This window comes from Colossoma macropomum, unplaced genomic scaffold (genome assembly GCF_904425465.1).
Source record: "Colossoma macropomum unplaced genomic scaffold, Colossoma_macropomum, whole genome shotgun sequence".
Lineage (NCBI taxonomy): Eukaryota > Metazoa > Chordata > Actinopteri > Characiformes > Serrasalmidae > Colossoma > Colossoma macropomum.
Window position 1 is genome coordinate 476,923 of NW_023496040.1, and position 10,929 is coordinate 487,851.

Genomic DNA, 10,929 nt, shown 5'->3' on the forward strand with positions numbered 1-10,929 from the left:
GTCACTGTTGTTGGCACCCTGGTAGTTGATGTAGACACTGTGTCTGTAGTTGGAGGTGTGGTAGTTGGCAATGTAGATTTGAATGTTGTCGGTGCTACAGAAGATGATTTGAGTGTCGGTGCTACAGAAGATGATTTGAGTGTCGGTGCTACAGAAGATGATTTCAGTGTTGGTGCTACAGAAGATGTTGATGTAGACACTGTGTCGGTAGTTGGGGGTGTGGTAGTTGGCAGTGTAGATTTGAGTGTTGGTGCTACAGAAGATGTTGATGTAGACACTGTGTCGGTAGTTGGGGGTGTGGTAGTTGGCAGTGTAGATTTGAGTGTTGTCGGTGCTACAGAAGATGTTGATGAAGACACTGTGTCGGTAGTTGGGGGTGTGGTAGTTGGCAGTGTAGATTTGAGTGTTGTCGGTGCTACAGAAGATGTTGATGAAGACACTGTGTCGGTAGTTGGGGGTGTGGTAGTTGGCAGTGTAGATTTGAGTGTTGTCGGTGCTACAGAAGATGTTGATGAAGACACTGTGTCGGTAGTTGGGGGTGTGGTAGTTGGCAGTGTAGATTTGAGTGTTGTTGGTGCTACAGAAGATGTTGATGTAGACCCTGTGTCGGTAGTTGGGGGTGTGGTAGTTGGCAGTGTAGATTTGAGTGTTATCGGTGCTACAGAAGATGTTGATGTAGACCCTGTGTCGGTAGTTGGGGGTGTGGTAGTTGGCAATGTAGATTTGAGTGTTGGTGCTACAGAAGATGTTGATGAAGACGCTGTGTCGGTAGTTTGGGGTGTGGTAGTTGGCAATGCAGATATGAGTACTGGTGCTACAGAAGATGTTGATGAAGACACTGTGTCGGTAGTTGGGGGTGTGGTAGTTGGCAATGTAGATTTGAGTGTTGGTGCTACAGAAGATGTTGATGAAGACCCTGTGTCGGTAGTTGGGGGTGTGGTAGTTGGCAATGTAGAGATGAGTATTGGTGCTACAGAAGATGTTGATGAAGACGCTGTGTCGGTAGTTGGGAGTGTGGTAGTTGGCAGTGTAGATTCGAGTGTTGGTGCTACAGAAGATGTTGATGAAGACACTGTGTCGGTAGTTGGGGGTGTGGTAGTTGGCAATGTAGATTTGAGTGTTGGTGCTATAGAAGTTGTTGATGAAGACCCTGTGTTGGTAGTTGGGGGTGTGGTAGTTGGCAGTGTAGATTCGAGTGTTGGTGCTACAGAAGATGTTGATGAAGACCCTGTGTCGGTAGTTGGGGGTGTGGTAGTTGGCAATGTAGATTCGAGTGTTGGTGCTACAGAAGATGTTGATGAAGACGCTGTGTCGGTAGTTTGGGGTGTGGTAGTTGGCAATGCAGATATGAGTACTGGTGCTACAGAAGATGTTGATGAAGACACTGTGTCGGTAGTTGGGGGTGTGGTAGTTGGCAGTGTAGATTTGAGTGTTGTTGGTGCTACAGAAGATGTTGATGTAGACCCTGTGTCGGTAGTTGGGGGTGTGGTAGTTGGCAGTGTAGATTTGAGTGTTATCGGTGCTACAGAAGATGTTGATGTAGACCCTGTGTCGGTAGTTGGGGGTGTAGTAGTTGGCAATGTAGATTTGAGTGTTGGTGCTACAGAAAATGTTGATGAAGACGCTGTGTCGGTAGTTTGGGGTGTGGTAGTTGGCAATGCAGATATGAGTACTGGTGCTACAGAAGATGTTGATGAAGACACTGTGTCGGTAGTTGGGGGTGTGGTAGTTGGCAATGTAGATTTGAGTGTTGGTGCTACAGAAGATGTTGATGAAGACCCTGTGTCGGTAGTTGGGGGTGTGGTAGTTGGCAATGTAGATATGGGTATTGGTGCTACAGAAGATGTTGATGAAGACCCTGTGTCGGTAGTTGGGGGTGTGGTAGTTGGCAATGTAGAGATGAGTATTGGTGCTACAGAAGATGTTGATGAAGACCCTGTGTCGGTAGTTGGGAGTGTGGTAGTTGGCAATGTAGATTCGAGTGTTGGTGCTACAGAAGATGTTGATGAAGACGCTGTGTCGGTAGTTGGGAGTGTGGTAGTTGGCAGTGTAGATTCGAGTGTTGGTGCTACAGAAGATGTTGATGAAGACACTGTGTCGGTAGTTGGGGGTGTGGTAGTTGGCAATGTAGATTTGAGTGTTGGTGCTATAGAAGTTGTTGATGAAGACCCTGTGTTGGTAGTTGGGGGTGTGGTAGTTGGCAGTGTAGATTCGAGTGTTGGTGCTACAGAAGATGTTGATGAAGACCCTGTGTCGGTAGTTGGGGGTGTGGTAGTTGGCAATGTAGATTCGAGTGTTGGTGCTATAGAAGTTGTTGATGAAGACCCTGTGTTGGTAGTTGGGGGTGTGGTAGTTGGCAGTGTAGATTCGAGTGTTGGTGCTACAGAAAATGTTGAAGACACTGTGTCTGTAGTTGGTAGTGTGGTAGTTGGCAGTGTAGATTCGAGTGTTGGTGCTACAGATGTTGATGAAGACCCTGTGTCGGCAGTTGGGGGTGTAGTAGTAATTGGCAATGTAGGTTTGAGTGTTGGTGCTACAGAAGATGTTGATGTAGACACTGTGTCGGTAGTTGGGGGTGTGGTAGTTGGCAATGTAGATTTGAGTGTTGGTGCTACAGAAGATGTTGATGTAGACACTGTGTCGGTAGTTGGGGGTGTGGTAGTTGGCAGTGTAGATTTGAGTGTTGTCGGTGCTACAGAAGATGTTGATGTAGACCCTGTGTCGGTAGTTGGGGGTGTGGTAGTTGGCAATGTAGATTCGAGTGTTGGTGCTACAGAAGATGTTGATGTAGACACTGTGTCGGTAGTTGGGGGTGTGGTAGTTGGCAATGTAGATTTGAGTGTTGGTGCTACAGAAGATGTTGATGTAGACACTGTGTCGGTAGTTGGGGGTGTGGTAGTTGGCAGTGTAGATTTGAGTGTTGTCGGTGCTACAGAAGATGTTGATGTAGACCCTGTGTCGGTAGTTGGGGGTGTGGTAGTTGGCAGTGTAGATTTGAGTGTTGTCGGTGCTACAGAAGATGTTGATGTAGACCCTGTGTCGGTAGTTGGGGGTGTGGTAGTTGGCAATGTAGATTTGAGTGTTGGTGCTACAGAAGATGTTGATGTAGATGCTGTGACGGTACCTGGGGGTGTGGTAGTTGGCAATGAAGACTGAGCTGATACTGAAGTTGTAACAGTTGAAGCTGACAGTGTTGAAACACCTGGAGTTGTGGTAGTTTCTGCTGCTGTTGTTGCTTCGCTGGATTGTGTGGTTACCATTGTAGATGTTGATAGTGTCCTTTCTGTTGTAGTTTCTACTGGAGTAGTCGTAATATCGCTTGTTGTTGCAACTGTTGTCAGGATTTGAACAGAAACAGAAAAAACATGCAGTAAATTTGAATCAGCTTTGCACTTTGTGCATATGCCTACTTACTAGCATCCCCGGCTGCAGCGCCAGACCTACTTGGTGGCAAACAGGGTGACAGGTGGCAACTAATGCATAGCTTTATTTAATGCATGCAGGACGGCAGATGCACACACAATGTACTGGTGCTGCTCTTGGCAAGTAGTTGTGCCATGCATTAATCTCATTATCATAAAACTGCTTACACTTTGAATGACACAGTTGTTAAAAAAGTAAAGACATTCTTACTGTATCTGTTTTGTAAGTATACTGTATCAATTCTGCATATATTCTACATATATCCTTGGCATGTTTTTTTCTGGCTTTTTTGCTAGTGGAATTAACAAAGGTCTGGCATTTGTTCAGTTAAAAGAGATCAAGAAGAAGAAGCTACAAATCTTGTTTGTTTTCTAAAGTCCTGATTGTTTAAGGTACAAATTAAAGTTGGTCTGTAGAGACATTTGTTGGTATTTTTTATCATAATTACTTATTTTATAAGCTCAAAACCTGTTAATTTAGCTGACCTCCAAAAAACAACGTCTATTATGTACATTACAGGGCTAAGCACTTATAAACCAAAGTTGACTGACCATATTTTATGATCAGTACACTACTCACCAGTGCCATCTGTAGCAGGTACTATTTGAGTCGTTGTTGGTGACACTGTAACTGATGTATTTGTAGCTGCTGAAGTTTTAGGCGTTGGTGCTGACTCTGTTGTTGATGTTTCTGGTGTTGTCTGAGTAACTGTAGATGGCCTCTCATCTGTTCTAGACTCGATTGTGGTTGTTGTTTCTGCAGGTGCAGCAGTAGTTGATTCTGTGGTTACTCCAACAGTTGTTGATTCTGAACCTACTGTTGACCTTGATAAAAATGTTGATCGTGATGTAAATGTCTCAGTAGTTTCAGTACTAGTTGAAGATGCTGTGGTATCTGGCACTGTAGTAGCTGTTGGAGTTTCAGGTTCTCGTGTAGATAATGTAGTTTGAACTGTTGTGATAGGAAAGAAGTCAACAAGTTTACGTTTTCTGTCATAGTTTAAATATGCCAACGTTTTTTGTCTAGCATATTCATAATGTGCAGTTTATGCAGAATTTTTTAAAATACTAACACTCTTAAAAATATAGCTTCCAACATGGTTCTTTTTTTTTTGGATTTTTGCCCAATTATCTCCCCAATTTAGTCGTCTCCAATTCCACCCGCTAGTTAGGACTCCCCCAGTCACACGATACTATCAACGCTAGGAGGGCGAAGACTAGCACAGGCTTCCTCCGAGACCTGTGAAGCGCCACCGCTTCTTTTCGAGCTGCCGCTCACACAACGTCACTGGACAGCCGAACGCGCTCGGAGGAAAGTGCCAACCGCCAGATCTGTTACGTCAGCTAACAAACACCTGTGCTGACTAGCATCGCGTTGAGTGCTGGGGGAGAAGGAGGGGCCATCCTACCCACCCAGAGAGAGCGAGGCCAATTGTGCTCTCTTGGACTCCTGGCTACGGATGGCTGTAGCATCACCAGGAATCGATCTCGCAATCTCCTGATGATAGGGCCAACGCTAAGACGGTTGAGCCACTCGGGAGCCCAACGCGGTTCTTTTAAAGCTGTAGCATGCAGTTACTTAACGCAGACAATAACGTTGACAATGTGTTTTGAAACAACAGCTATTCTGTTCTATTACTAAGTTGATTCATTATTTTTATGATCACTTGACTACTTACCGGTGCTCTCTATAACAGGTACTGTTTGAGGTGTTGCTGGAGACACTGTAACTGATGTATCTGTAACTGTTAAAGTTGAAGACGTTTGTGCTGACTCTGTTGATGATGTTTCTGTTGTCGTTTGAGTGACTGTAGGTGCACTCTCAACTGTTGTAGACGCCACTGTAGTTGTTGTTTGTGCAGGTAAAGAAGTAGTTGATTCCAGACCTGCTGTTGTTGTCATAAATGTTGTTGGTGCTGTTGATCCGGATGTAGATGTTGCAGGAGTTTCTGTACTTGAAGATGAGGTGGTATCACTCACTGTAGTAGCTGTGGAAGCTTTAGGTCCCTTTGTTGGTGATATTGTTTCAAGTGCTGTGATAGAAAAGAAAGTTTTCTATCATAATTATATGGTTCAGCAATGCCATAGTTTTATATATTTATATATTATATATATACAGTCTTATATATTCACAAATTTACAGCTTATAGAGAAGAACTTTATCTGAATGTTAAAATCTCTGTGGAATATCTTGACTAAACATTTAAAAGGCTTCTTTGGAGTGATGTAGTGGAAGGACCTTTGGTTTCCTAAAGAACCTTTCAAAAGATTGTTTTGTAAAGGAATACTTTGACATTTTTTTCAACCTAATCTCTCTCTGCTACCTCTGTAGCGTACAGTCACTTACCCCCGACAATAATTTAGACACGTTCCCTGTACTTAGCAAAAGAACGGAAAACCTGTTGACTAAAAATATGATGTTTTGAGACAACAGGTTTTCCTGTTTCTAAGTTGATGGACCACTTTTTATGATCACTTTACTTACTTGTGCTGTATGAAACAGGTACTGTTTGAGGTGTTGTTGGTGACACTGTAACCGGCACTGTTCCTGTTGTCGTCTCAGTGACTGTAGATGCACTATCAACTGTTCTAGACTCCATTGTGGTTGTTGTTTGTGCAGGTGCATTAGTAGTTGATTCTGTTGGTGCTGTCATAAATGTTGATCCTGATGCAGATGTATTTCCATCACTTGTTGAAGATGCTGTAGTAGATGGCACTGTAGGAGCTGTTGGAGTCTCAGGTTCTTGTGTAGATGATGTTGTTTGAACTGTTGGAAAAGGAAAGAGGTTTGTTAGATTATGCCTGCTGTCACAAGTACATAGTTTTCTCCTCGCTGTTTTTTAAAAGTACAAATTTACAGAACTGTAGTACTCATTACATTATCTGTACTCTGTGTAGTCATGGCCTCAGGGTAAGGAGGATTCAAAGCTTTTTCTCAAGACCAGGCAAGAACAAGATTCCTTCATTTTCTTAATTCTTGTTAAGATCAAGAGGACCGAGATGAAGGATCAGAAAGTGAGAGTTGGACAAAGTTCAGAGATGGGGTGATGAACTCATATAGTCTTTTATTGCTGTAGTATGATGTAGAATGAATGTAAAATGAACTGTAATTGAAGGATATTTTCTGTCTTTTTTAATATTTTGAAAAAACTTAATCTTGCATCAGTCTCAAGTCTTGCCTGCTTCTGCCTTGACGTCGACTACCACAAGGTCTTGATCCCCATGGTTGTGCATTGTACTTCTATATTGTATTGCAAGGTATTACTCTAACTGATTTTGCTTTGCTTGGTAGATACTGTACCTTATGCAGCACTTAGTTTGCCAAACCTGTTGATGTCGTTCCTGTTTTTGTTGTTGTAGACACTGTGGTTGGTGGTATCACAGAGGTAATCTTTGCCAAAGGTGTCTGTGTCAGCTTTGCAGTTTCAGTTAAGACCAATGTTTCCTATGACAGTGTAGCTGTTTGGACTTTTGACTTTTTTTTTTTAAACCTAATCTCTCCCTGCTACCTCTGTAGCATACAGTCACTTACCACCGACAATAATTTAGACACGTTCCCTGTACTTAGCAAAAGAACGGAAAACCTGTTGACTAAAAATATGATGTTTTGAGACAACAGGTTTTCCTGTTTCTAAATTGATGGACCACTTTTTATGATCACTTTACTTACTTGTGCTGTATGAAACAGGTACTGTTTGAGGTGTTGTTGGTGACACTGTAACCGGCACTGTTCCTGTTGTCGTCTCAGTGACTGTAGATGCACTATCAACTGTTCTAGACTCCATTGTGGTTGTTGTTTGTGCAGGTGCATTAGTAGTTGATTCTGTTGGTGCTGTCATAAATGTTGATCCTGATGCAGATGTATTTCCATCACTTGTTGAAGATGCTGTAGTAGATGGCACTGTAGGAGCTGTTGGAGTCTCAGGTTCTTGTGTAGATGATGTTGTTTGAACTGTTGGAAAAGGAAAGAAGTTTGTTAGATTATGCCTGCTGTCACAAGTACATAGTTTTCTCCTCGCTGTTTTTTAAAAGTACAAATTTACAGAACTGTAGTACTCATTACATTATCTGTACTCTGTGTAGTCATGGCCTCAGGGTAAGGAGGATTCAAAGCTTTTTCTCAAGACCAGGCAAGCACAAGATTCCTTCATTTTCTTAATTCTCGTTAAGTTCAAGAGGACCGAGATGAAGGATCAGAAAGTGAGAGTTGGACAAAGTTCAGAGATGGGGTGATGAACTTATAGTCTTTTATTGATGTAGTGTGATGTAGAATGAATGTAAAATGAACTGCAATTGAAGGATATTTTCTGTCTTTTTTAATATTTTGAAAAAACTCAATCTGGCATCAGCCTCAAGTCTTGCCTGCTTCTGCCTTGACGTCGACTACCACAAGGTCTTGCTCCCCATGGTTGTGCATTGTACTTCTATATTGTATTGCAAGGTATTACTCTAACTGATTTTGCTTTGCTTGGTAGATACTGTACCTTATGCAGCACTTAGTTTGCCAAACCTGTTGATGCTGTCAAGGTCGTTCCTGTTTTTGTTGTTGTAGACACTGTGGTTGGTGGTATCACAGAGGTAATCTTTGCCAAAGGTTTCTGTGTCAGCTTTGTAATTTCAGTTAAGACCGATGTTTCCTATGACAGTGTAGCTGTTTGGACTTCTGACTAACCTAATCTCTCTCTGCTACCTCTGTAGTGTACAGTCACTTACCACAGACAATAATTTAGACACGTTCCCTGTACTTAGCAAAAGAACGGAAAACCTGTTGACTAAAAATATGTTTTAAGACAACAGGTTTTCCTGTTTCTAAATTGATGGACCACTTTTTATGATCACTTTACTTACTTGTGCTGTATGAAACAGGTACTGTTTGAGGTGTTGTTGGTGACACTGTAACCGGCACTGTTTCTGTTGTTGTCTCAGTGACTGTAGATGCACTATCAACTGTTCTAGACTCCATTGTGGTGGTTGTTTGTGCAGGTGCATTAGTAGTTGATTCTGTTGGTGCTGTCATAAATGTTGATCCTGATGCAGATGTATTTCCATCACTTGTTGAAGATGCTGTAGTAGATGGCACTGTAGGAGCTGTTGGAGTCTCAGGTTCTTGTGTAGATGATGTTGTTTGAACTGTTGGAAAAGGAAAGAAGTTTGTTAGATTATGCCTGCTGTCACAAGTACATAGTTTTCTCCTCGCTGTTTTTTAAAAGTACAAATTTACAGAACTGTAGTACTCATTACATTATCTGTACTCTGTGTAGTCATGGCCTCAGGGTAAGGAGGATTCAAAGCTTTTTCTCAAGACCAGGCAAGAACAAGATTCCTTCATTTTCTTAATTCTTGTTAAGATCAAGAGGACCGAGATGAAGGATCAGAAAGTGAGAGTTGGACAAAGTTCAGAGATGGGGTGATGAACTCATATAGTCTTTTATTGCTGTAGTATGATGTAGAATGAATGTAAAATGAACTGTAATTGAAGGATATTTTCTGTCTTTTTTAATATTTTGAAAAAACTTAATCTGGCATCAGCCTCAAGTCTAGCCTGCTTCTGCCTTGACGTCGACTACCACAAGGTCTTGATCCCCATGGTTGTGCATTGTACTTCTATATTGTATTGCAAGGTATTACTCTAACTGATTTTGCTTTGCTTGGTAGATAATGTACCTTATGCAGCACTTAGTTTGCCAAACCTGTTGATGTCGTTCCTGTTTTTGTTGTTGTAGACACTGTGGTTGGTGGTATCACAGAGGTAATCTTTGCCAAAGGTGTCTGTGTCAGCTTTGTAGTTTCAGTTAAGACCGATGTTTCCTATGACAGTGTAGCTGTTTGGACTTTTGACTTTTTTTTTAACCTAATCTCTCTCTGCTACCTCTGTAGCATACAGTCACTTACCACAGACAATAATTTAGACACGTTCCCTGTACTTAGCAAAAGAACGGAAAACCTGTTGACTAAAAGTATGATGTTTTAAGACAACAGGTTTTCCTGTTTCTAAATTGATGGACCACTTTTTATGATCACTTTACTTACTTGTGCTGTATGAAACAGGTACTGTTTGAGGTGTTGTTGGTGACACTGTAACCGGCACTGTTTCTGTTGTTGTCTCAGTGACTGTAGATGCACTATCAACTGTTCTAGACTCCATTGTGGTGGTTGTTTGTGCAGGTGCATTAGTAGTTGATTCTGTTGGTGCTGTCATAAATGTTGATCCTGATGCAGATGTATTTCCATCACTTGTTGAAGATGCTGTAGTAGATGGCACTGTAGGAGCTGTTGGAGTCTCAGGTTCTTGTGTAGATGATGTTGTTTGAACTGTTGGAAAAGGAAAGAAGTTTGTTAGATTATGCCTGCTGTCACAAGTACATAGTTTTCTCCTCGCTGTTTTTTAAAAGTACAAATTTACAGAACTGTAGTACTCATTACATTATCTGTACTCTGTGTAGTCATGGCCTCAGGGTAAGGAGGATTCAAAGCTTTTTCTCAAGACCAGGCAAGAACAAGATTCCTTCATTTTCTTAATTCTTGTTAAGATCAAGAGGACCAAGATGAAGGATCAGAAAGTGAGAGTTGGACAAAGTTCAGAGATGGGGTGATGAACTCATATAGTCTTTTATTGCTGTAGTATGATGTAGAATGAATGTAAAATGAACTGTAATTGAAGGATATTTTCTGTCTTTTTTTAATATTTTGAAAAAACTTAATCTGGCATCAGCCTCAAGTCTAGCCTGCTTCTGCCTTGACGTCGACTACCACAAGGTCTTGATCCCCATGGTTGTGCATTGTACTTCTATATTGTATTGCATTGTATTACTCTACTTGTTTAGCTTTGCTTGGTAGATAATCTACCTTACGCAGCACTTAGTTTGCCAAACCTGTTGATGCTGTCAAGGTCGTTCCTGTTTCTGTTGTAGACACTGTGGTTGGTGGTATCACAGACGTAATCTTTGTCAAAGGTAGCTCTGTCAGCTTCGTAGTTTCAGTTAAGACAGATGTTTCCGGTGACAGTGTAGCTGTTTGGACTGGTGATTGCTCAGATGTCATTCGAGTGGTACTCTCTGCTGTTGTTTGCTGTGTGGTGGTTTCTGTTCGTTGTATTGTGCTTGTTTCTGCCAGCCTGGCAGTAGGTGTTGTGGAATTGGTAACTGCACGCGTAGTTGCTGTAGCCTGTCGCACTTCTGAATGAATATGAGGGAAAAAAGTTGCTTAGTTGTCATGCTACAAATTTTAGAATGAATACGTTCAAACATTTACTCTGTGGATAAGATTTTATACTGTAGCCAAGATGTTTCTATGCAGAATTTAGCAGAATTGCACAATTTATCAACTTGGCCTGAAAGATTAATCCTTTTTTTTATTGGAAAGGCAATTTGAAAGAGAGCAGTTTTCAAATCGCAAGAGCTGCAATTTTAGTTATATACTGCATTATTTACAGTTTAGAATAGGGTTGAGAATAGTTTACCAATCAAAAATTGTACATCTGAACAGATGGGCTACAGTCAGTAGTTGT

General features: G+C 41.6%; 2 protein-coding genes across 2 annotated transcripts; one reads left to right on the forward strand and one right to left on the reverse strand.

The window, feature by feature from the left end:
* On the forward strand, positions 1 to 3,342 carry LOC118804211 (serine-aspartate repeat-containing protein I-like). Its single transcript, XM_036564775.1, has 2 exons — positions 1 to 172; positions 251 to 3,342. The coding sequence occupies exon 2, from the start codon at positions 802 to 804 to the stop codon at positions 3,154 to 3,156; it is 2,355 nt and encodes a 784-aa protein (XP_036420668.1). The 5' UTR covers positions 1 to 172; positions 251 to 801; the 3' UTR covers positions 3,157 to 3,342.
* A 652-nt stretch (positions 3,343 to 3,994) lies between these two features.
* LOC118804200 (mucin-5AC-like) lies at positions 3,995 to 9,893 on the reverse strand. Its single transcript, XM_036564758.1, has 6 exons — positions 9,453 to 9,893; positions 8,271 to 8,552; positions 7,093 to 7,374; positions 5,908 to 6,189; positions 5,102 to 5,455; positions 3,995 to 4,374 (listed from the first exon to the last, which is right to left on the reverse strand). Exons 1-6 carry the CDS (start codon positions 9,619 to 9,621, stop codon positions 3,995 to 3,997), a joined length of 1,749 nt encoding a protein of 582 aa, XP_036420651.1. The 5' UTR covers positions 9,622 to 9,893.
* Between the last annotated feature and the right edge of the window lie 1,036 nt (positions 9,894 to 10,929).

What these genes read in the sequence shown, in the direction of transcription:
- LOC118804211 (XM_036564775.1), top strand. Translation starts at nt 802, where the DNA reads ATGAGTACTGGTGCTACAGAAGATGTTGATGAAGACACTGTGTCGGTA.
- LOC118804200 (XM_036564758.1), bottom strand. Translation starts at nt 9,621, where the DNA reads ATGACAGCACCAACAGAATCAACTACTAATGCACCTGCACAAACAACC. An exon ending in ACCTGTTTCATACAGCACAA is followed by an intron (nt 8,553 to 9,452) that starts GTAAGTAAAGTG and finishes CTTTTCCAACAG; the next exon opens with TTCAAACAACATCATCTACA. An exon ending in ACCTGTTTCATACAGCACAA is followed by an intron (nt 6,190 to 7,092) that starts GTAAGTAAAGTG and finishes CTTTTCCAACAG; the next exon opens with TTCAAACAACATCATCTACA.